Raw genomic sequence first — 25,610 nt, 5'->3', positions numbered from 1 at the left:
ATCCAGGTCCTCACCTCCTGCTCCACCTCTGGCCACTTTGGAGGTTTCCCTCTCATTGCCTTCTTCTGTCTTGGCATCTGGAGAAGCTTTTCCTCCTGTTGCCTCCACAGTCTGATGACACTCTCTGTGGGAGGAGGTCCAAAGTGTCTCTCGGCAGCTCTGTTGCCATGCTTTTTAGCATATTTAATAACTTTTAGTTTAAAGCTTGCAGTGTACGAAAACCGTTTTGACATTTTCCCAGAGATTCTCCAGTAATTTCTCCCGCCTATAGCGTATGAAAACAAATCTCACACTGTTCACCCAATAGTAATAAAGTTGGCACCAGCTATCTTATCAAGTGGATCACAATTGGAATCGTCTGGATGAGAATATGTTGCTCTTTGTTTCATTTCATTGAATCATTGGCTGAAACTGCTTTTGTTGCAACTCCGTTGAAAGTTCAACAAAACCAGTGGTCATATTCCAGGGTATTATTTTGCATACAGATATCATTATTGCTTTCTAGAGTTAACACTTTTAATGCATAAGCATAAATAAAAGAATTAAAAACATTTATATGGATACAGAATTAGTACCTCCCATGTACAATGTACATCCTTATTTTTCCCTCAAAAATTTTGAGCAAAAAAAGTGCACACTATACACAGCAAAATACGGTATCTTATCTCACCTGTTTGGATTTTGCCTTTAAGTCTTTTTAAGGGCCACATTCATATGTTCTTAAGTTTTGTAACCCTCACAACATAGTACTGTCCCTGTGGAAAATGTTGAATGAGTAAATATCACATAAGAGTTAATTAAATAAGCCCCTGCTGGTATGGTTCAGTTGGTTGGGCGTTGTTCTGCAGACTGAAAGGTCTCCTGTTCGATTTCTGGGCAGGGCACATGCCTGGTTACATGTTCAGTCCCCAGTTGGGGTGTGTACAGAAGGCAACCAATTGATGCTTCTCATTCACGTCGATGTTTCTCTCCCTCCCTTCACCTCTCTCTAAAATAAAAAATAAAATAAAATTTGTTTTAAAAAGTTAGATGTTTTATTTGCAATAAAATAATCAGAAGTTCTCTACTGTATGAAATGTTATCATTTTAACTGCTGAAAACAATGGAGATATCGTTTATTGTAGAATAATTTCCACTCCATAAGATTTAGAACTTGACCAAAGGACAGTTTTTTCTGTACTATTTTACTGTGATTATAGGTATTTGTGGAATAGATGAATTTGATAAAATGGGAAGTCAACATCAAGCCTTGTTAGAAGCCATGGAACAGCAAAGTATTAGTCTCGCAAAGGCTGGCATGGTTTGTAGTCTCCCTGCAAGAACTTCCATTATTGCGGCTGCAAACCCAGTTGGAGGACATTACAATAAAGCCAAAACAGTTTCTGAGAATTTAAAGTAAGTCTCTTCAAACATTTATACCTTTAGTATACTGAATCCCTGTAAGGCAATATGAAAAAGATAACTAAGGGTATAATGAGTAGTTCACAGACATTACAAGTTTCCAGTAAATGTATAAAAATGTGTTTGAACACTATAAAATAAAATAATGAAGTACTATTGATATCATCCAGAGGCAAGCATTTTAATTATTAATAATTGTTATTGGCAAAGGGATGCAGAATTTAATATTTTGAAGGACAAGTTGGCATGTTTATCGCTTTTATAAATGTACACCAGTTCTCTTAGGAACTGCACTCACAAAAACAGTCACACAGGCGCACAAAGATGTTTCCAGGGTGAGTGTTACAGCATCTTATCACTGACAAAGATGGAAACAGCTTAAAGTGTTCATCTGTAGGGAACTGGTTAAACTGTGTGGTAAGAGTGTACAGTGCAAAGGAGCTTTGTCAGTCCTGACAGGAGAACACATCTGTGCTTTACTGTTAAGTGAAAAGAACACATGCTATACTCATGTGTGTGGTCTGTTCCCACTTCTTCCCAAAAACAATGTTTATATCTATATGTGTGTGTGCTTTCTCTTCAGTTTGTCCCACGGGTTGCACAAAATGAATGGGGAGGGGAAAATAAACTTAAGTGATACAAAAGGAGAAAAAGACAAAAGAATGACGCAGATGAAAAACTGGAACCTTTAATTTCTGGGGAGGGGGGGAAGCTAATTTTCTAATGTTTATTAATGTAGTTATTACTTCTACCATAGAAATGGTACAGGGTAAAATACATAACTGTACTTTGAGATTCTGGGTATTTTTGCATCAGCACCACCACCAAAAAAAGTCAGTTTATTAGTTTTTCTTAGTAAAATGACAAAGGGCTATATTGGAAAGATCAGAAGGATCCTACAGGATCCAGCGGACATAGATTCTGGACTTCAGTGGTGCCACAAGCCTGCTTTGGGATGTTGGTCAAATTTGCCAATCACTCTAGACTTCAGTTTTCTCGTCTCAGAGGAGTTATCTGACTAGTGGGTTCGGAGATGATTAAATGGAATACTGTATTTTTATTAGAGTGACTAATTAGATGCTTCTTTAAGAAAAAAATGGGCTTTTTGCTTCTAAATGGGCATAAATACTTTGAGAGACTCAGTGTGTTTGTGAGGCAACAGATACAAAAGATTAAGAATGCAATTAGATACTTCTGATATATCATGCAGCATTCTGGCATTAAAAATTCAAAGATCTAGCATTAAAAATTGAAATACATTACAGGGAGTGGTAGAAAACACAGAGAAGAATTCAGTGGTTTGGCTGGTAAGAAAGGGCCATATCCTCAACCTACCAAAGGATGGTACATATGAGGGGCAACCCCCCCAAAACCTGGAATTTATAAAAATGTGTATTTAGTCTTACATATTTAAACTTCAGTCAGCTTCAAAGTACTTCCCATTTGATGCAATACACCTATTGAGACGTTTTTTCAACTGCTCAAAACAGTTTTTGAACTCGTCAATTTTGATGCCTTTTAGTGCTTCTGCTATTTTTTGTTTTACCTCTTCCACATCAGCTAAATGTTTCCCTTTGAGGACATTTTTCATCCACGGGGTAGGAAAGTTGCTTGGGGAGAGATCAGATGAATAGGGAAGGTGGGGCACAGGGGTCATACCATTTTTGGTCAAAAACTGTGAAACACTCAGCACTGTATGGGCAGGTGCACTTGTAAATCACCCATCATGAAATGGGCAAATGTGTCAAGTCTGCCAAAAAAAAAAATTCACTGAAGCCAGACTCAGCCTCTCACAACAACACCAGCTGGTACACTGACACAGACGTGTTCCTAGAACACTGACCTAGCAGGGGAAGCTTGTACTACAAGGGGCCTGCCCTCCAGAAGATAATTCAGTTTTGGGGGGTCCCCTTGTGTAAGGCTGTGCACATGTTGAAGGGCATATGGCCTGATGTCTCTGGAGTTGGCGGGTGTGCTATTCAAAAGCTGTTGCTTGTTTCTGTACCCTAAACCTTTCTTAAGTTCTACGTGCAACTTGAGTAATAAATGAGTTTTCTAGGTTTTCAATTTGTTTTTACGCCAATCATTGTTTCTTCTTTTCATGCCTCTTTAGAATGGGGAGTGCCCTGCTATCCAGATTTGATTTGGTCTTTATCCTGTTAGACACCCCCAATGAGGACCATGATCACTTACTCTCTGAACATGTAATTGCAATAAGAGCTGGAAAGCAGAAAACTGTTACCAGTGCCACAGTAACTCGTCTGAATAGTCAAGATTCAAATACTTCTATACTTGAAGTGGTTTCTGATAAACCGTTATCAGAAAGACTAAAGGTACAAATGTTTCTTCTTCATCATTCAGTTCGCTTCTGTTTGATTGTTAGAGTTCAGTGTGTTGCATATTGTAGAACAGTAGTATATAAACTTTCATACCACACCTTTTACATTATAATACGATATTAGGGTTTATGTAAAGTTCATTTGAATTAATCTATATCAACTAAACCAAGAGCTAGAACTACAGTGTGTCTGGCTTACTTGAGAGTCTTTTTGAAATTTTTATTTATCTACACAAGTTATTTTAACTGAAAGATTTTAGTTGCTACTTATCCTTGTATTCTTTGGCCTTTTTATCATGTGTCAGGTGGTTCCTGGAGAAACAATAGATCCAATTCCCCACCAGCTATTGAGAAAGTACATTGGTTATGCTCGTCAGTATGTCTATCCAAGGTTATCCGTGGAAGCTGCTCAAATTCTTCAAGACTTTTACCTTGAGCTCCGGAAACAAAGCCAGCGATTAAATAGCTCACCAATCACTACTAGGCAGCTGGAATCTTTGATTCGATTAACAGAGGTTTGTTTAAGTTGATATTTTCTTAGCTTAAGAAAGGCTATGTAGGCCGTGGCCGGGTAGTTCAGTTGGTTAAGAGTGTTGTTCTGATACACCCAGGTTGTGGGTTCCATCCTGGTTAGGGCACATACAAGAATCAACCAATGAATGCATAAATGAGTGGAACAACAAATAAATGTCCCTCTCTCTCTCTCTCTCTCTAAAATCAATAAATAAAATAATAAAGAGAACACAGGAGTAATACTATTTCTCTCAATCTTCTGCATGACTGAAGATTGGTTGTTAGGACTTGAGTATGTGAGAACATGGAGTGTGTCAGGTACCTCGAGTACTTGATTTGGTAGATGGCAGATCCCTAACAGTACTGCCCCTTTTTCTAGCAGCAGTAATGTCTGTCCGCAGCTATGTGTGGGACACTAAGAGAACACTGGCAGTCAAAATTCGCTGGGCCAGAGCCTGGGCTTTTTGCTTCTAAAATCTGATTAACTCCTCTTTGTTGTTTTAACAGATTGATTAGGTATGACTTCCTGAAAGTAAAAGGCAAGAAAAAAACCAAGTATATTTCATAATCAAATCTTCTGAAATGAACACTCAGAAAGATATGTTAGTAGATAAAAATTGGTTTTAGTCCATATTTAATATATGTCCTGCCAAAGTGAGTGCTATTCCATTTTTTAAATGAGTGATTATTCTTATACTTGGGTTTTCAAATCACTTTTTAAAGTTCTGACTTTCATATTATAGCTCCCTTCTCCAAAAGCTAGTTTTTGTGTAAAATGAATAAATGAAAGCCTAGATATAACCATCCCTGCTCAAAGTGTTAAATAGATGTACAATATTTTGTTATCTGAAAATAGTTGTTTTCTTTCAAAGGCACGAGCAAGGTTGGAATTGAGAGAGCAAGCAACCAAAGAAGATGCTGAGGATATAGTTGAAATTATGAAATATAGGTAAGATTAAAATTTTAATGTTTTAAATGAAATGTCAGTCATCTTTCCATCTCAAATATAGATTTTAATTAGGCCAAGCAAAATTGTTTTTATTTAGTCCATTGGATAACATTTTACTATGAACAAACTGTACTTTCTTGGTTTAAAATATCTGGATAGCCCTGGCCAGTGGGGTTCAGTCGGTTGGACTGTCCTCCTTTAACCAGAAGGTTGCAGGTTTAATTCCCGGTCAGGGCACATACCTAGGGTGCAGATTTGACCAGTCTAGGTGCAGGTGCCTGCAATCCCCAGTGTAGGTGTGTATAGGAGGCAGCCAATCAATACTTCTCTCTTGCATCAAGTTTCTCTCTTTCTTTCTCTTAAAAAAAGAAAAAAAGCAAGGAAAAAAATGTCCTCAGGTAAGGATAAAAAAATATAAAAGTATCTCTGGGTGAATAATCTTTACATAAATTTTTTTCTGAATGGGCAATACATTCACACAATTCTAAAATTATTTCAAAATTACATATTTTGAGAAGACTTGCTTCCATTCTGGTTACCACCCATCCTTCCTCTCCACCAAAACACCATTACTGTTTTGTAAATAGCATATCTTACACTGTCCTTTACCCCTTTAAAAATTTTGACATCTAGAGATCTTTCCCTATTAAGAAATAGACTTCTTTTTTACAGCTAAATAGTATTCTATTATTTATTTTTTAGTCTTTTAAGTATATTTTATTGATTATGCTATTACAGTTGTCCCAATTTTTTCCTCCCTTTTATCCCTCTCTGCCCTGCAAGCCCCACCTTCCTGCATTCCCCACAACCCCTTAGTTCATGTCCATGGGTGGTACATGTAAGGTATTTTGGATTCTCCATTTCCCATACTCTTCTTAATCTCCCCCTGTCCGTTTTGTGCCTACCAATTATGTTTCTTATTCCCTGTACCTTTTCCCCCATTCTCCCCCATCCACCTCCCCACTGAAAACCTTCCATGTGATGCCAATTGCTGTGATTCTGTTCCTGTTCTAGTTGTTTGCTTAGTTTTTGTTTTTTAGGTTCAGTTGTTGATAGCTGTGAGTTTGTTGTCATTTTACCATTCATAATTTGGATCTTCTTTTTCTAAGTCCCTTTAGTATTTCATATAATGAGGGTTTGGTAATGATGAACTCCTTTAACTTGACCTTATCTGGGAAGCACTTTTATCTGCCTTCCCATTCTAAATGATAACTTCGCTGGATAGAATAATCTTGGATGTAGGTCCTTGCCTTTCATGACTTGGAATACTTCTTTCCAGCCTCTTCTTGCCTGTAAGGTTTCTTTCGAGAAATCAGCTGATAGTCTTATGGGAACTCCTTTGTAGGTAACTCTCCTTTACTCTTCCTGCTTTTAAGATTCTCTCATCTTTAATCTTGGATAAATGAATTATGATGTGTCTTGGTCTGTTTCTTTTTTGGATCCAATTACTCTGGGACTCTCTGAGCTTCCTGGATTTATATGTCTATTTCCTTCACCAGATTGGGGAAGTTCTCCATTATTTTTTCAAGTAAGTTTCAATTTCTTGCATTCAATGTTGGAATGTTTAAAGTTGTCCCAGAGGTTCCTCTGCGTCTCATTTTTTTTTTTTTAGTTCTTGTTTCTTCATTCTGTTCAAATTAGATGTTTCTTATTTTTGTTCCAAATCATTGATTTGGGTCCCAGTTTCCTTCCCTCCACTCTTGGTTCCTGTATGTTTTCCTATATTTCGCTTTGTATAACCTTCATTTCTTCCTTTACTTTGCAACTGAGCTCAATCATTTCTGTGAGCATCCTGATTACCAGTGTTTTAAACTCTGCATTGATGGATTGATTGTCTGCCTCCTCACCGCTTAGTTCTTTTACTGGGAAGTTTAATCTGTTCTTTCATTTGAGCCCTATTTCTCTGTCTTGGCACACCTGTTATACAGTAAGGGGCAGAGCCTTAGGCATTTGCCAGTGTGGGGCAACCCTCTCCACTGTGTTGTGGCATTCCCTGTGGGGGAGGGGTTAAAGAGGGAGCGATGCTGTGTGCTTGGCTCTTGCCCCACTTTCCTGTCACTTCTCTAGCTTCCTACAAATGGATTATGCCCTTTCAAGTGCTGATTCCCAGGTGGGTGGGCTTTTGTATGTTCTAGGACCGCCTCGAGCATTCCCAGGGGACTCTCCTGTGAGACTGGGAGTTTCTCCTGCTGGTGCAACCCTCCCCCCCCACCCCCCACCCCGATTTTTACAGCCAGAGCTTCAGAGGTTTTGAGTCTTTAGTTTTCCATACTGGAACCCTGGGTTTCACACTCTGTCTTGTTTCCCAGTTGTTCCTCCTGGTTTATCTGTGCATGAACGTGGGAATCCAGGTCAGTCAGCCCCTGCCTTACCCGCACGGTCTGCCACCTTGTCACACGTCCTCTCTGCCTTGGCTGCCCACCCCAGCCCTTCCTGCCAGTCTGGGTGAATGTTCCTTTAACTCTGGGTTGTTGGGTTTCCGTGCAGTTTGATTTTCTGGCAGTTCTGGTGTTTATTGTTTTTAAATCGGTTGTTATCCTCCTTTTGGCTGTGCAAGGAAGCAAAGTGTTTTTACCTATGCCTCCATCTTGACCGGGCCCCGAAATCCTAAATAGTAGTCTATTATTTAGATACCCCAGAGTTTAACTAGTCCCCTATTGCTACTAGATACACATTTTCCATTCTTTTCTTCTTACAAGCAATGTTACAATGAATAATCTCTGCAACATAATTCATATGTGGGTGGGTGTATACCTGTCTGAGAAATTCTCAGGAATGATATTTCTGGGTCCAAGGATACATAAAAACTTTAGGATTTTTACAAATATTGCTAAATTGTATTCTTTGCATTTTGTCATTTGATAGATCATGATTCCTAGGAGGTGTAAAAAAGAATAAAAATTATATTTCAGCTGATCATATATGTGTACCTTAGATATACATGTTTTTAATCAATAAAAGCAATAGCTGGTTATTTTAGGTAGGTTTTTCTTTCAGTTCATAATTTTTAATAGGTTCACACATTCATAAACTTCAAAATTCAAAAATTCAAAAAGTATACAGTGGAAAAAGTTTCCTCCTACCCTGTTTACTAGGTACCTAGTTCTTCCTTCTCTTGCCCCAGTGGTGACAACAAATCTTTTGTTACAACTTTCAGATATAAAATACCTACCAGAACTCTGTGTCTAATTTTCTCTTTTTTTAATGGAGAAGTGGAGAAGCATACCACACACATCTTTTTCATTTACAATGCATCTTTGAGATCATTCCGTATCAGTGCCTAAAGAGCTTCCTTTTATTTTTTGTAATTGCATAGTATTCCATTATGTGAATGTATCATAATTTAGAAATTAGCTCTTTTTAGTATGTTCTCACAGGAATTAAAATATAAATGTTAGGAATCTACTTTTCCAAGGTCAAAATATATGTTAATCTAAGGGTGAAATTATTTTGTTAAGCAATTCAAAAGTAAGTGTTTTGTTTTTGCCCTGAGAAGCCCCTATTCTGGGGTTTGCCTGGAATCAGAAGCAGGTGACTCTGCGGAGGTGTTCCTCTTTGGCTCTGAGAGGAAGTGGCACAGCACAGCAGGAAGAGTGCAGGCCTTAGGGTCTGACCTGGAGCTGCCACAAGTTAGATTCTGCCTCTCAGTCTCCTTCTGTGTAAAACACACCACAAAGGATGGTGCTGAGGTACAGCCAGGCAACAAGGCTATAAAAAGTGACAAGTATGATTTGGCACATCAGTGAACACTTGGTAACTAACACTGTATTTATGACCAGTAGCCCTAGCTTTGATGATGTTAACATGACACTGATCTCCCTTTCTCTGACCCGTATCACACACTGAAGGCTTAAAAAACTGGCAGATCTCACATCATAGATCATAAGCTCCCCAAATTACTACCCTTTTCAAAGGATTTCTTGGGTCTTGTGTTTTGTCTTCTTTTCATCTAAATTTTCTGGTAGCTCTAAGCTACAGATCCTTTTCTCCCTTTCCTCAGAGAAAGACTTTACGTGGCTGTCTCTTCATTCCCCAGCTGGTATTGGCCTGTCCTTGGAGGCCACGTGGTTCCCTCTGCTGCCTTCAGAAGCATGCTGTATGGGCAGAAGGGCACCCATGCTCCCTCGTGAAGATCTAAGCATTAACCTGCTATTTCTTTCTTGCCCTATAGGCAGTCTGTGGACAAAGGGGACCTTTATCTTTAATTCTGTGTGTCATAATTTGTTAGCAACAGTGAGGTTACAGTCACTGAAAGCTCTAAAGACTCAAGAATTGACAGCTCTTAATGATTCCTGGTGCCAGACCACTGGCTCACAATGAGTACAATCATAAATAACATCCCTTTCAAACAATTCCTAACACAGTACCTTCTGTATCTGAATATCTTATTGGTTTAGCATCATACAGAATTGAACCATCAGTTTTCTCTTGTATGTGGTTCAGTACTAGGTTATGAAAGGTCTTACAGGTGAAGGCTTTACCGAACTTGCTTTCTTCCATCTCCAGTGGACTCCATTGTTGGGGACCCTCTAGTTGCCATTTATAAGCAGCCGGATAGTGTAGGAATTACCAGACTTTCTCATACAACATGCTGCCAGTGGCTCACATATGAAGCAAAGGAATGGCCACAAATACCATTCACCTTCCTGACTTCCTGTAGGAGACCAGACCAGTAAAACTGCCCCAACATTCTTTTGGGGTCGGGCTAAGATTGCCACTTCTTTTCCTTTTAATGATCTCTTGCCCTTTGGGTCTTCTGGTGCCTGATTCTACTGAAAATGTGAGGTGCTTCCACTTCATAGGATGTTGGCTATCAAGCAAATCAAGGGTCAGACTGCTCTGGTCACCCTCTCTCTTAACTGTAACATTCTTTTCTTGAGGCTTTACCCTTACTCAGTTTCCTGAAGCCTCAGACCCCAGACTTTGCCTCAAGCCACCATCTGGTATATCTCCACAATAAATCCACTGGTCTGGGCAGGCCATCAATTCTTATATCTGAGCTTAGACTTTAGCAAGATAAATTATGCTTTGATTACCTTTTCAATAAAAATGCTGTATTGCTTATTTATGATTAGTTCTGCATGTCTCAGTAATCATTCACACACTGTTTGCATGTGCTTTTCCATCCAAGAGGAACTCTTGGGCATTTCCTTGTTGAACTTGTTTCTGCTGCTTCTCAAAGTAGCCTTGCTGGTAAATCTGAGTTAGTTTTAGGCTGTCAGTTTACTTCTGGACTCCTGAAAAAAGAGGTGTCATTATTAAGTGCAAACAGTACCTACATGAGATTACCAGTTTCCCTGACTTGAGATAGTTTCCCTAAATTGAATGGTTTTGTTTGTTTTTTACTGGCTTTTATGAACATTTTCAGATAAAATAGTTTGACTCCAAATGATTGGAATTACCTGGCACAATTTCTGTGCTAGAGATTAAGACCCAGTTAAACACATTGAGACTAGACTGTGAATTCTCTGTTTTGTTATACTTAACATGCTTTCTGTCCTTAGTCTACACTCTGTGAGAGCAGGAAACTTACCTGTCACATTTACCAGTGTATTCCCAGGGCCCAGCATCATGCCTAGTGCACAGCAGGCCCTCATTAAATGTATTTCTTTGATGGTAAAGTTGACCTTGTGAATCATCTTTCATTCATTATCTCATTTCAGAGTTCTCATCTCCTCAGCTTTTGAATAGTTGCCCTAAATGTGATTTTAAACCTAAAATGTGTGATTAAACTACACTTTAACTGGGAAGCATAAGTCTAAATAAGAAAAATCTGAACAGATATAGTTCATCACAGTTATGAGAGCACACAGTTGTAAAAATGAAATATGTATTGGCAACAGTTCACAAAGTTTTCTCTTAAATTCAAAAATATACTAGGACACAGAAGAGAACAGCGCCACTTTTCCCCAGAGCTACCCTTTAAATGTGAGAGATTATGGTTTTTTCTACTTCAGAAAGGTAGCTAAAATACTTTACATTATCTTTCTTTAGATCTGAAGCATGTAGCTCAGATTCAAATCCCAGATGTGCCAAAAGTTACAAGAGCTGTGTAACTTTAGGGAAGTCAGTTAACTTTACTAGACTTTTTTTCTTCATCTGTAAAATGGAAGTAAGAATAGTCCCTAAGTCATAGGATTGTTGAGAGGACCAAATGAGATAGCATATGCTAAATATAATTAAGAAAAATATTTAAAATTATAATTAATGTATTCTAAATCATTTTTGACAACTATCTGAGAAATAAGCATATGGTAAAATTATATGGTAGAGTAATTAATCATAGAAGCCTTGCTTTGGCTGATGTGACTGGCCTGCAGACCAAAAGGCTGGTGGTTCGATTCCCAGTCAGGGCACATGCCTGGGTTGGGGGCCAGGTCCTCGGTGGAGGGTGAGCAAGAGGCAGCTGATCAATCGATGTTTCTTTCACACATCATTGTTTCTCTCCCTCTTTCTCCCTCCTTTCCCTTCTCTAAAAATAAACATTTTTAAAAGCCTCGAGTAAGATTATACTGTATTACAGAGGGAAACACATATTCATCTGTCTTATTATTATTTATTACGGACTTATTTGAATGACACGTCTTCCTATTTGTGTAGTTCATTCTCTTTCAAGTAGGCTTTTACCTATTTTAGAAAACCAAATGAAGCTCCGTTTTTAGTAATCTTTTAAACTCATTCCTTTGAGCTTTTTAAGATCAGGGATTGGCCCTACCCAGTGTGGTTCAGCTGGTTGGGCATTGTTCTGAAAAGTGAAAGGTCACCAGTTTGATTCCCAGGCAGGACACACGTGAGTTCGGTCCCTGGTAGGGGTGCTTATAAGAGCCAACCAATCGTGTTTCTCTCCGTCTTTCTCCATCCCTTCTCCTCTCTCAAAAAATAAATCTTAATTAAAAAAAAAAAAGGCCCTGGCTGCTGTAGCTCAGTGGATTGAGCGCAGGCCTGTGAACCAGACAATCTCGGTTGGATTCCCAGTCAGGGCACATGCCTGGGTTGCAGGCCAGTTCCCAGCAGGGGGCGCACAAGAGGCAACCTTACATTGATATTTCTCTTCTTCTCTCCTTCCCTTCCCCTCTAAAAAAAATTTTAAAACATTAAAAAGAACAGGGATTGTACCTGTTTTGTTCATCTACTATAGTAGGCGATCGATTTATGTTTGATTAATTCCTGATTAGCAACATATTTGCCTCTAAACTTGACTGAGATGGTATCTGTCCCAATGTAGAGTCACAGAATTCAGACAAGGACTCGGCAATAGGGCTGTATTAGAGAGGATGGCCAAATATATCAAACCGGTGTTTTCAGACTTCTGGCTAAATTGTCTGGCTTATTGTCAAGTGCATTTTTTTCTTCTCTCGATGATATTGTGAAAATAAGATGGAAGAGCAGAGAATGGGAGGTAATAGGTATATCCTTTAACATCTAATAATGATTACTACAAGGCATCAGAACCCTTTAATTCATTCCTAGAGTATTTTAAACACCTTTTATTTGCCAGATGTTACACTGGGAGCTGGGAACACATCTTTACCAAGTAAAGTCTAAATTTAGTATGTTTAAATTTTTTTCATGGATCAAAAAAATGTTCCACATATTTATGTTATAGTCTGTCAGCTATTTTTATGCATTTCTCCTTTCAAGTTCAGAAGTTTCTTAAAAGTGTCAACTGTCCAAAATATATTTATCCCAGTCCGTACCACAGTAAATTTCACAGTGGCCACTCACTAAATATTGTATGTTTAAATCTCTGCTACATGTGGCCTATGGCTACTTCCACATTTTTCTTATTATAATCTGGAGGTAAAAACTTCTCCAGCCACATCACTTTGGGTAATTTTGTTTTTATTCCCCTCCCATCAAGCATGCTCGGAACTTACTCTGATGAATTTGGGAACCTAGATTTTGAGCGATCCCAGCACGGTTCTGGAATGAGCAACAGATCAGCAGCAAAAAGATTTATTTCTGCTCTCAACAACATTGCTGAAAGAACTTACAATAATTTATTTCAGTTTCATCAACTTCGACAGATTGCCAAAGAGTTAAACATTCAGGTATGATAAACCAAATACTTAATAAATCTTTTTTATAATAATGTCAGATCTTTATTAACGTATAATAGAATTTTTAAATATCAGAAGACTTGGACTAAAAGAATGGAATAGGCATTTTGCGAAACAAAAACAAGCTTGTTTTATTTAAGCTATAAATTAGCTGTGTAGAGCTTTAAAAAGTTTTTATCTTTACCTACCTTTTTTCAGAAGGTTTTTTAGTGTCATGATGGTTACAAGGACACACTGTCAGAAGGCACAGTTTCCATGTGGGCAGTGAGGGAGGCATCGGAATGTCTCTGAGCCTCAGTCTTTATAACTGGACATTTGTACTTCTTAATCCTCTCCCCCTTTTCTGCCATGTAAAACAGTTTAATGTAAGATTACCCTCTTACTTTCAAAGGGAAGTATAATTTTTGTTTAGACTCTAAGCTAAAACAAATATAAAAGATTCTTTGCAGCAGAGGCTGGATTGCTGAGTTGGATAGAGCATAATCCAGGTATCAAGGTTGTGGCTTTAATCCCTGGTCAGGGCACAAACAAAAACCAGTCCACTAATGAATGAATGTGTAAGTAAGTGGAACAACAAACCAGTGTGTGTGTGTGTGTGTGTGTGTGTGTGTCTGAAGTTGATTTTAAGAAATTCTGTGCATAGTGGAGTTTTCATTTTATTAACTTTGCATTATAGAATCCAAAGTTCTTAGTCTGTTAGTTCAAAGAATTTATTTTGCCCAAGATACTTGACAACTGTATAGTACTTTTTGAGAGAGAAATTTTAAAAATCGTATTTTTGCACATTACTTTAGTGGGCTCTTTTTCTTGTAATTTGTTTGTTTGGGCTAAGTGTTTCTTATGTTTTCTTCCAGGTTGCTGATTTTGAAAATTTTATTGGATCACTAAATGAGCAAGGTTTTCTCTTGAAAAAAGGCCCCAAGGTTTACCAGCTTCAAACTGTGTAAAAGGACTACCAAACTAGGGCCTCCTGGGCTTATTAGCAATTTAAAGCCACCCCAAGAATGAAGAATATGCAGAAAAAATACTGTTCTGAAAAGTGACATTCCGAAAGTAATGTAATAGGAAAGGAGTGTTGAACCAGATTAAAAAGTGGTAGTCATTTGTTAATTTTTACAACTTCTATTAGGTTAAAAATATGTTGTTTGTATTTTTATCTAAATGATTTAATTATAAATTATAGTTTTGTTTTCGACCTTTTATTCTTATACCTCATAGTTTTACACATCAAGGGTGCATTTGGGGAAGCGTTCACAAAGTCACTTTTCCCCTGCCCCCTCTCCTGCCACAGTGTAACCCCGTGTGCCCCAGCCTCTGGCCTGAGGGAGCACAAAGTTACTTTTTAATGTTTAAAAAGTTCTGCAACAAAAAACGGACTTATATCTTTCAGAAATAAATTGAAACTTTCTATTTATTTATCTTAGCATCTTACTGAAACATTTTTAAGATGTACTTTATTACCAAAGATAAACATATGTATTTTAATAGCTGTGCAAGGCTTATATTAAAATCTATACTTTACACACTTCCATATTCCCTAATTTTCTGCTCAATTTCAACTGTGTTCCTATTTACCTCCATTTTTCTAAAGGACATGGTAATAATACTGGTAATTCTTTAAGTTTTCGGTTTTAAAAATTAACTTACTACAGAGGGTCCAAACATTCTCTTAAACCCTTTTACATACATACATATTCACACTTGCTCATTTCTTTCCAATTTAGTTAATCACAATTTTTAGGTAAATCTGTATTTACATTATTATGACTTGAATATTATTCATTCCTTCTTGTACTTTTTGTTGTCTCTGGAATTAAACATTTGTTTTTAACTACTTAATTTTATACGTACCTACCACTAACTTGACCCCAGGGCTCCATCCACGGCAAGTCTGTGTGTCTCTTCTCAGAACATACAAACAAATCCAGTATAGTCTATTGTAACCTCTCAGGAATCTCTCTCCTGGAATCCTCTGACCTTTTCCAGTCAGAACCAGGCTGTCACCTCGGGACTTCTCCTGTTCCCTCCCATTCCCTCCCATTCCCTGTCTCCTGTGTTGTCTCCTTTCTTGTTTTACTTCCTTCTTTTGTTGGAATCCATCTTCTACATAGTGAGAAAGAATCTGTAAGGCAAATTCTACCCTCACCCCTGGATTCAGAGTCTGGGCATAGAATTTTAGTTTGGAAATCATATCACTCAGAATTTTAGATACTGCTCTATTATTTTTAGTTTTCTGTGTTGCTGTCTAGAAATTCAAAGCCAGCCTCATGTTTAGTCTTGGTACATGACCGGCCCCCTCACCTCCCGCCCCTCATTTCACCTCCCTTTTTCTCACGGTGTTCTAAAATTTAGTGTTTAGTTATTTTTTTAAAGATTTTTATTTATTTATCTTTAGAGGGGAACGGAAGTAGAGAGGGAGAGAAATATCAGTGTATGGTTGCCTCTCGTGCGTTCCCTGCTGGGAACTGGCCTGCAACCGAAGCATGTGCCCTGACTGGGAATCGAACCGTGATCCTTCGGTTCGCAGGCCCACGCTCAATCCACTGAGCTATGCCAGCCAGGGCTAGTGTTTAGTTAATTCTAACATGCTGGCTTCTCATGCCCAAAACTTGGGGGTTATCTTTACCTCTTTCTCTTGTCCCCATAGCCATCAAAACAAACCCTTTCAGTACTATCTTCAAACTATCTGAAATCTGGTCACTTGTTATTACTTCTGTTTCCACTATTCTTACCTATCCCACCATCTTTTGTCCAGCTTTGGAAAAGACGAGACTTTGCTTTATTCACTGCTGCTATGTAGCAGGTGGAACAGAGTTTGATCACATACCCCTATGAGGTAGATTCATGTAAAATGGGTGCCTATACCACTTCCAAATAAGACACAGTGGTATAGAGCCTAACTGAACTGGCTAAGGATATTGATTTGAGAGTAGAGAAAAAGATTAAGAAAATTAAATAGAGTTTGTAGTAACAAGATGGAGGTATTCTCCCTTCTCTCCTATGAAGCTGTTCAAAAACAATAAGGAAACTCAGAAACAAAAATACAGTCTGACTTCTGTGAACTAGGAAACAAAACCCAAACCCCAACACTAAGAAGAGCTGCCAACATCAATGAAGATGAACCACGCAGCTTTGCACGAGGAAGGAAGCAGAGATGATGCCTGTGGCTGGAGGTTTTAGAAGGAACCAACAAAGTGTATGAGTGTATTTTGCACGCCTTTTGAAGCCAAAAGTAAACTCTCATGTTTGCAGTAGTGAGAGCGCGGCATACAGGGTGCGTGGCAGCTTCCCCAGACCGTCCTGGGTACAAGTAAAAGAGGTGTTAAATGAGAAGTCACATAGATAAGCCATTTTGAAGGAGATAAAACCAAAATCTGTCTTCACATTTCTCTAAAGCAATACTGTTAACTAAAACAAGGAGAAATGCCTACAGAATTTTTTAAGGAATAATTTTTGTGCCCAGATGTTTCAGTCAGGTGCTTGGTTGGTAACGAGGAGTCAGCGAGCTCTGTGAAGGGCCAGACAGGCTCTGCGGGCCATTCGGCCTCTGCCACCCCCCAGCTCCAGCCCTGCAGCCCTGCAGCACTGCAGACAACAGGTGAGCGAATGAACACGGCTGGGCTCCAGTTCAGCTTGACTCATGGGCACTGGATTTCAGTTTTATAAAATTTTCACATGTTGAGAATACTAAATAGTGTCATTTTTAAAAATCATTTCATAATAGGTAGTGGGTCAGATTTGGCCCATGAGCTAGTTACAGATTCTTGGTTGCAAAGAATAGAAACTGACTTAAAGCAGGAAAAGGAATTCTCTTAAAGAACTTTGCTTAGCTCAGAACTGTTGGGAGGCTGGCGAACCAGCAGGATAGGCTGCGAGGAGGACTGCTGTAACCATGTCTTAGATCAGGTCTGAGAGGAAGCCACCACCACCTTAAGCATGTGGGACTGTCTGGGTGTCCCTCCCGCAGCCTGCCGGCCACGTGCGGCTCAGGGTGTCTGAATGCGGCCCAACTCAAAATAGTAAATTTACTTGAAACATAGATTTTTTATGTGATTATGTGTCACAATGTATTTAATGTGCATACAGGACAAACTCTTCTTCCAGTGTGGCCCAGAGACACCAGAAGGTTGGACACTCCTGCAAGAGAGTGTCCCAACTCCTCAGAAGTCCCGCTGCCCCCATGCTGACTGATGCCACTTCTGTACCAGAGCCCCTGAGAAAGAAACCTGTGGGAAGGTGGAGGAAGGCTGCTACCCACACCAAGAGAGCAACAAAGGGTTCTTCATGAGGCCTCCTTGAATTTCAGAACTCAAAACAGAAGCCTCATACAAAAACATCTGACTGAAGAAGGCCCCTTTCCTAGAATGCTTGGGAGTGTTCCAGGTTCTGCCTGGGGCGGCAGGACCAATGAAGCCAGACTTCCCCGTACGTTAGTGAGAGCATCCAGATGGTACTGGTGCTGAATAAAACTGGCAAGTGCTTCCTGACGTACAAGAACCAGAGGCATGTAACCATTCTTGGAGAATGGTTGAATGTTTCACTCTAGGAAACAAAAATCAAAACTTAAACAAAAACAAATGTGGGGATTTTTGCCATAGAATAAAGTATAAATGTCAAATCCTTATTTTTAAAGAAGGGGGAGAAGGTAGATAGATAATCATGTAAATACGGTGATGTCTTTGTCTTTAAAGGCTAGGGTGGAGAGTTAAAAGTTATTTAAAACAAAAAATCTATTAATGGAATTAGAAGCAGATTTCACAAAAGTCAACACACATATCAATCAAAACAAAGTGATAGGCATGAAATGACAGAAAAAAGGAGATACTAATATTTCACTGTTCAAAGGAGAAAAGAATTGCCTGCAAGGTTGTAGGTTAAGGATATAGTTTTGAAAAAGATATAAATCTAAATTACCAGAGGAAACACTTCTGTTTCCTACGATTCTCTGTTATCTGTTCGGCTCCACTTAATCACAGGCCAGACTAATGACCAAAGTTTGTTGTCTCCCCTGTGATCTAGCTTTGTTGATAAAAATCCTTCAACCACAAATCTCAACATTTATGTTTCATTTCCTTCCCAAATAGGGCGACGTCCCACTTAACAACTTCCCACCACTCGAGCAATAAAGGCCTAGGCTTTCCCTCCTTCTGGCCTCCTGATGGACCGTGCTGCTTGCCCAGGTGGCCCTTTGTGGCTGATGTGCCCCTACTCTTGGGAAATGTATGCAGTGAATTCTTTCAAAGGCAGTTGTCCTTCTGCCTTTGTCAACTTAGGCCCAAATAAAACACATTGCAAGTACAAATTTTAGAACAAATACACAAAGCAAACCAAGAAAACATGACATGAAAGTTTAAAATAAGAGCCTAACATTTATGACAAAAGTAAACTGAAACCAAATAATAAATGCAAATAGGCTAAACTCACCTACTCATAGGATCTCAAACTCCTATATGCAAGATAAACCTAAAACAAAATGAGTAAGAAAGCTAGAAGTGTACTGGAAAAATGAAAACGAAACAAAGTAAGGGTGGGATGGCACCTGAACTGTCCCTTCAGCCCTCGCCCCAAAACCACGCAACTCAGTTTATCCCTCTACATCTCTGATGCCACCCATCCCCCACCCCAAGCTGTAACCCAGGATATAGATCAATGGACAGAGTGTCCAGAAGGCCAGTTTTTAACAAAGAGAGAAATCACTGCCTGCCACAAGCTGTGATGTTCCTGAGGGATGACTCTGCCTTGCAGAGCCGTCTGCTTCTTTGTTGTCACAGGTGTGGTCCTTGGGTTCTTTGCGAATCGCTGAGACACTCCAATTGTCAAGACCAATCATTGGACTCAGCTGGGTCCTGCTCATCCCCCTCACCTTCTGTTCCCTCTGCTCCTTACTCTTCACCAGCTGTCCCAACAGTCGCCTGAACTATTCAGCAAATAACATTTGGAATTGTTATTCCTATAGCTGTTTCCACAGTCTCAGCCCAAACCGCTACTGTGGTCCTGGGTTTGAAGGTCACTGCACCAAAGAAAAGGATGAGGCAGTAGTTGGTGTCAGGGGCTCCTAACTCCATCGTTCCCACTTGCCCTCTTACCCAACTGACTCTGGGTCCTGGCTGGGATCCTCCCTCCCCTTCATTCCCATACTCTGTACATGGCCACATCACCATCACGCATAACAAGGGCCCGGTCACTGCCTTCTACCACGCCCAGGAATACCTCAGCTCCTTGGCCCTGGGGAGCTTCTTGAATTTCCTGACCCAGAACCAGGCTGACACATGCATTGAGGCCAATTTGCTGATGTTCAGCACACTAGGGTTCTGCACTGTCTGGAAGCCCCTCCTCCCTGTTTATAACACCAAGGACAAGGTCATAGTGGCCATGGAGATTTCCCTCAATTTGGCCTCCAGTGAGTGCCTACTAGGCTGCATGTTTGCTCCAAAGTGTTACATTATGAAGGCTGGTCAGCAACACTCTGCACTGGTTAAGGAATGAAACACCTTCTGGGAGGAATAAGCCTTCTTATATTCTAACTCACGTGTTTCCTAAAATAGCATCAGAAGACAAAGCAACACCATTCTTGCATCAGACATCAGATTGCAATTATGACTTACTGTCTTCAATTAAAATAAAAGTCTCATTTGTTTTCTAAAAGTGGTAGGGGCGATACAAACCTCAGCGATTCTACGTTTTACCTTTTAATTTCATTTTGGATTCCTCCCATTAAGTCTACTAACCAATCCTGCTTAAAAAAAAAAAAAAGAAGAAAGGTGTGATCTTAATATAAAAAAAGGCTGATACCAGGGCAAAGCCCATTCAATGAAAAAGGATTATTTCGAATGCTAGGGGGAGCAATTTGTAATAATTATATAATAATTACGGCGATGACCAAGATAGCACTAGGTAGCAGAACTACAGGAGACAATAGCAAACACATTGGTAGAAGACTTGGGTTCACATCTCTCAGTTCACAGTGGTCAAGTGGACAAATTCAAGGGTATAGATGTGAATAATGTAATTAATGAGGTAGATTTAACTGATAAATACCAAAGTCTGCACCCTGAAAACAGAGGCACCTTGTTTTTAAATACTTCTGGAAGTTGCAAATGTTAACCGTAAGGTAAACCTTAACAAATTCTAAAAAGTAAAAATAATACACAATATTCTCATTACCAATTAGAAACTTAAAATTCTTATGTAAATAGATTGAGCCTAGAAATAAAACCAGAATTTTCCTATATTGCCTATGAGCTAACACTAATCCTGGGACACTCAGAATATCATTGTAGGTCTAAACTGGATGAGGTGGCGTGGTGGAGTGATGGTGATCACAAACTAAATGGAGTTTGGGCCCAAGTCCATTAGGGACCCAGTGGGTCCCTGAACCTACCTACAGTTATGAGATCCTGAATGCATAACTGGAATAAACATACTTATCAACTTGAAGTATCTTCTTTGCTCCCTCATTCATGGATCAAGGCTACTATGCCAGGAAGACCAAATATTACAACAGAAAGGCCAAAGTAGTAAAGCAAGGGCAATGCCGCATTGCCCGAGGAATCGCAGGGCTTCCTGCCACCAACTCTCCCGGAAGATAAAGGAGTGCACTATTTCACTCTTTATTATATAAGGCATGTCTTAGAAAAACAGCAGTGGGATATTTTAAATTACTCATATTACAGCTGCTGTTCCAAATGGAGTCTCTTTATTAAAGCAAATCAACACAGAGCCTGGAACTTAGTATACAGCTATAAATTTGGCAGTGTTATTTTCTCTATTCCAATAATGAGAGAAAACTGAAATCGGTTTGCTTTCACTTGCCAAGGAAAACAGTCTTCTTGCATGCCTTATCTTGGATCTGTGACAACCCTGACTCACTGTTACAATTCAGTGTCTCCTTTTGATGATCTCATCATCCTGTAGATGCCTTTCTGGTCTACCCACTGGTGACATCATGCTAATAGGATGATAGGTGAGCAGACCTAGGACATCCTCGATGCCTTGGCAAGTCATCCACACCTGCATAAAACCCACAAAACCTCAGGGGCCTATCTTTTCAAGGAAGCTTCTAGAGTCCAGTAGCCTAGAGTGTATCTGAATATACCCTGAGAAATAAGTCACGTTGCTGTACTCAGTACTTGGCCAGCTCCTTTGGATTTTGGAAGCAAGATACAACAGATAGCTTTGCTACCCTGAGCCATTTATTGTGTAACCCATAATACTTCTAACTTTGAGGGGGGCTCTGAACAAAAGGCGGCTGGTCAAAGCTGCAGTACAAACATTTTTGTGACACTGTGGCTCTAAGAGTCTGGGTCAGATTGTACGGTGCCTCATCCAGGGAGGTCCTGACAGGACAAGCATGACATACACCAGGCACATTCCTACCCGAGGGCCTTTGCACATGCTGTTTGTTCTATATGGGATGCCCTTCCACCAGAGAGCCACGACTCATCCCCTCAAACATCACTTTCTGACATCTTCCCATGTAAATGTCCTTTTACAAAAAGGAACTTCTACTTGGTTTTCAGAGGTTCTCTCAGGTTCCATAATTTCATATGCATTAGGTGTGCATTGTAAGTTCTCTCTAAAATCAACCCCATTTTTACCAAAGATAGCCAAATTAAGACTAATATATTTGCAAAATAAGTTATTTCACTAACCTTGGCCTTATTATTTCTATAAGTACAAGAAGAAGAGCAATTAATCATATAGGCTGTTTAAAAATTTTTTCATTGTATTTTTCCCCAGTACAGACTCTTTTAAAGCTGCTTTGCTAGAATTTTTCACAAGGAATCTTCAGATTGAACTTTAAAAAGTCCTTGGCCAAGGGGGTGGGAGGAAGTTCCCTTGAGGCCAGAAGAGCCAAGCCAGACTTGTCATCAGACTTTGCCTGTAGTACCTTCAGTTTGGGTTAATTCCTTGATTCTCAAGGTCTCCAAAATATCCTGAGGTTCCAGGACCTCCCAGGAAATGGCCTTTCTGATTCGCCTGGTAAGGTTGCGGAACACTTTGATACCAGGCCAATTTTTCTAAGAGTTTTAATGGCTCTCGAAGTCAATCTTTGTTCCTTAGAGCTGTCTGGTCATATCTGAGACTATGCATGTCTTTCTCAAATATGACATTTTAGACAAAGTCTTGGTAATTTAACCAGTTTCCAATTGTGTTCTGTTAACAAGGAATATAGATTCTTATTGAACTTGTGCAAAAAACATATATATAAAACCATGAAAAATAAGACTATTCACTGATTCACTGAGAGCTTTTGAATTCTGGAGAGATGTGATAGAAAAAGATAAATGTTTCAATTCTGCTTACAAAGGTATAATTTTCCAAATTGCTCTAAGTCATTTAAGAGAAACACATTTGCATATATCTGGAAAACAGGAATTTAAAAAATTAGCACTATTTCAAAGGCCAAAAAATTATAATCATCTTCATCAGTTCATTCAGTCCCATATAATTGTTTATCTTGACCTTTTTTTAAAAAAATCTTCATTTATTGACTTAGAGAGAAACAATGATTTGTTATTTCATTTATATATGCATTCATTGGTTAATTCTTGTATATGCCCTGACCAGGGATCAAACCCCCAACCTGGGTATCAGAACAACACTCTAACCAACTGAACTACCCAGCTGGGGCCTCTTGCTGTTTTTGTCACAAATCTCTCAGCTGCCAGGCCTGGGAGCTAGCAGTGTTCCAGCCAGTAAATTCCCCTGGCCAGCTCTCTAAAATTGTAGGAGAGAGAAAATAATTTTGCTTCCACCCTTCTAGGTTCTTCCAGGTAGTCCAATAATCAAATTGGTATGAGACAGATTAGCAGAATGTGGACCAAAGGGGGACACATACTAAACCTGACAAGCTCAGGGGAGGCCTGCATGGCGGGCCTTACAAACTCAGAGACATAGGGCTGTCTGAACATAAAAATTTCTAACTAAAAGCTGTTCATGGCAGGTAGTCATGTCCTAAGCCTGTATCTTCCTTGACAAAGGTCAATCTTTACCTTAGGTGAGTCTGCCTATTATCTTTTTGAATTGTTTTTTGAGTCTGCCTAGTGTCTAAGATTTCTTTGAAATCTCAGAGTAATTTTCTTTTCCAGACCTACAGCACAACCGCCAGCATCAGAAAATGAAACCACAGAACTCTCGTTACCTTGTTTTCTGCAGACCATGTCCATGCACTATAAATGTTAACTAACCTATACCCACCAATGTAAAAGTATGTTTCTCCATTTTGCTTTTTATCCAATCACTGAGATTTCCCTGCTTTGCTTTCCCACCCATTTAATCTACCCCTGATTGCATGTAACCCTCCTCGTGTCTCCTCCTTTCACTCTGTTTAGAATAAGCTACAAAATTACCATTCTCCAGAACACTTTTATTACTATCCTAAAGGGATCCATTTGCCTGTGTGCATCAAAGCCCATTAAGATGCAAACAGAAGTTTGTAGCAAAGAAAGTAAAGGTTTATTATAAGGAAAAGGTGCCAATCCCAGAGTCACAGGTAAGCAAACACTCTAAAACCTAGCTCTCCTCCCCAATGGCCCACAGAGGAAAGAGTATATAAAGGAAAAAAAAATTTGCCTTTACTGATTGGTTGGGGCCAGGGTAGAGAGTGGTTGATCACTGTATCAGGTCTCTGATGTCATTTGGTCTAGTTTCATGAGGGTGTGGTAACACAACTGAGGTGCTCTTACCTTTAGTTTGACCAAAACTGTTTCTGTGGCCATTAGACCTGAACCTTGATCTTAAAGACAGTACGATGCTGACCAGAATCTGATGTCCTAAGGGTTTAATGATTAAGGAAGGGGAGTGGACGGAGAGAAAGGAGAAAGGGTCATTGCTAGAGAAGTGGAGTTTATGTGCAGTTACTTTTTCTTGATCCATGGAGATTTTACTTTCCAGCAACTGATGTCAGTTTGTCTCAAATAAACTCCTAAAAGTTCTCTACAAGTTTAGACATTTCTTATATTGACAAGGACAAAAGCAAATTTAAATTTTATAACACGTATACCTTGCGTGTACAAGGGAGAGACCCAGGAACACTTAATAACTTGGCAAACTGCCCGAAGCCATCACCTTAAGTACCACCTTATGCTAAACACAAAAGATGTTGGAGGTGGAGGGTTGGTTATGAGGTTATCAGGAAAAGCACTGTAAACAACAGTAAGATTGTTATATACATTTAAGTTCACAACTTCCCCACTGATAGTGAAGACAGCCCTGGTACAGTGAGGGGAACACAGGTACAAATGGGGATTTCCCTTATAAAAGTAAATGTCCTTTCAGGAAGAGCAACTTCTACTTGGCTTTCAGAGCGCCTCCCAATGTCTTCTGTTTCTTAAAATGATCCTTCCTAAAATAATAGACCAAAGAGGCATATTTGGGGTTGGCAAACTCAGCTCCCCTTCAGCACTAAGAAACATTCAAATCTGATTTGACACTGAATTGAATAAGAAAAGAGTTTTAAAATACTGCAATATTAATAAACATTATTAATAAGTATAATCCATGCTATAAATACTATGTAAGTAATTAATGTATGTTAACCAATTAATCAATTATTATTTTGGATACATGTCTAGTAAGTTTCTTTAATTTACTGATTTTAGAGCGAGTGACAGAGGAAAGGAGAGAGAAATACCGATTTTTGTTGTTCTGCTTACTCATGCATTCATTACCTGATTCTTGTGTGTGTCCTGGCCAGGATTGCATATGGGGACAATGCTCTAACCAATTGAGCTACCCAGCCGGGCCCAGGAAGTTTCTGAACCTCTCTAAGCCTAGGTTTCCTTATCTGTAAAAGTGTAAAGGTAATAAAAGACCCTATCTTAGAGTTGCTGGAAGGATTAAATGAGATAAGCATTATATATATAGGGCTATACGTATAGATAGATATACAAGTATAATATACATAGCGCGAGCGGGCAAGCTTGCCTGCCTATAGTGAACACCCTTCTCAGGTAAACAATCAGTAGTTATCGACATTTTCTAAAACCCCGTATTTTTGGCATATGCAACACTCAAACGAAGAGAATGAGTTGGGAGTTGGCATTAAACCTCACAAGAGAGCCCTGAGGCCCCCACGCACACCTCGGAAGGGGATATTTCTGCAAGCCGCGAGCATGAATGTAGAACTTGCAGAGCATGGGAGAACTTCAGGCTCAGACCCGGAAAGGCTCCTGCCGGGTCCCGGCCAGGGCCACCAAGCGATCACTCACCCCTCCCAGCTCGACGCTCTCTCTAGTCCCCTCCCCACGGACTTCCTCGCGGCCGGGAGCAGAGGCGCAGGCAACACACACTACCCGCTACCCGAAAGGCCGCGGGGCTCAGCGGCAAGCGCCTTCCGCTCCGCCGG

The 25,610-nt window shown here is 39.6% G+C and overlaps 1 protein-coding gene and 1 long non-coding RNA gene across 6 annotated transcripts in view; one reads left to right on the top strand and one right to left on the bottom strand.

Moving 5' to 3' along the window:
- Positions 1-14,450, top strand: part of MCM8 (minichromosome maintenance 8 homologous recombination repair factor) — a 42,920-nt gene extending 28,470 nt beyond the window's left edge. For all 4 annotated transcript variants that reach the window (XM_037051678.1, XM_037051679.1, XM_037051677.1 and 1 more), the window contains 6 exons: positions 1,200-1,395; positions 3,515-3,734; positions 4,045-4,254; positions 5,125-5,201; positions 13,063-13,252; positions 14,116-14,450. In XM_037051678.1, the coding sequence (XP_036907573.1) occupies positions 1,200-1,395; positions 3,515-3,734; positions 4,045-4,254; positions 5,125-5,201; positions 13,063-13,252; positions 14,116-14,208 (986 nt within the window). In that variant the 3' untranslated portion in view covers positions 14,209-14,450. The remainder of the gene's footprint in view (positions 1-1,199; positions 1,396-3,514; positions 3,735-4,044; positions 4,255-5,124; positions 5,202-13,062; positions 13,253-14,115) is intronic.
- LOC118990881 (uncharacterized) lies at positions 951-25,561 on the bottom strand. 2 transcript variants are annotated; one of them, XR_005067307.1, is made up of 5 exons: positions 25,474-25,561; positions 10,238-10,438; positions 7,956-8,076; positions 5,444-5,559; positions 951-988 (listed from the first exon to the last, which is right to left on the bottom strand). It is a non-coding gene; the product is annotated as an uncharacterized LOC118990881 (long non-coding RNA). The 2 variants fall into 2 exon arrangements; XR_005067306.1 differs by lacking the exon at positions 951-988 and having other exon boundaries at positions 5,208-5,559.
- Positions 25,562-25,610: the final 49 nt, after the last annotated feature.

The sequence above is a fragment of the Sturnira hondurensis genome, unplaced genomic scaffold, assembly GCF_014824575.4.
Source record: "Sturnira hondurensis isolate 20B ecotype Veracruz unplaced genomic scaffold, ASM1482457v3 Scaffold0007401, whole genome shotgun sequence".
In the NCBI taxonomy this organism is placed as follows: domain Eukaryota; kingdom Metazoa; phylum Chordata; class Mammalia; order Chiroptera; family Phyllostomidae; genus Sturnira; species Sturnira hondurensis.
This window is presented reverse-complemented; position numbering and strand designations above follow the sequence as displayed.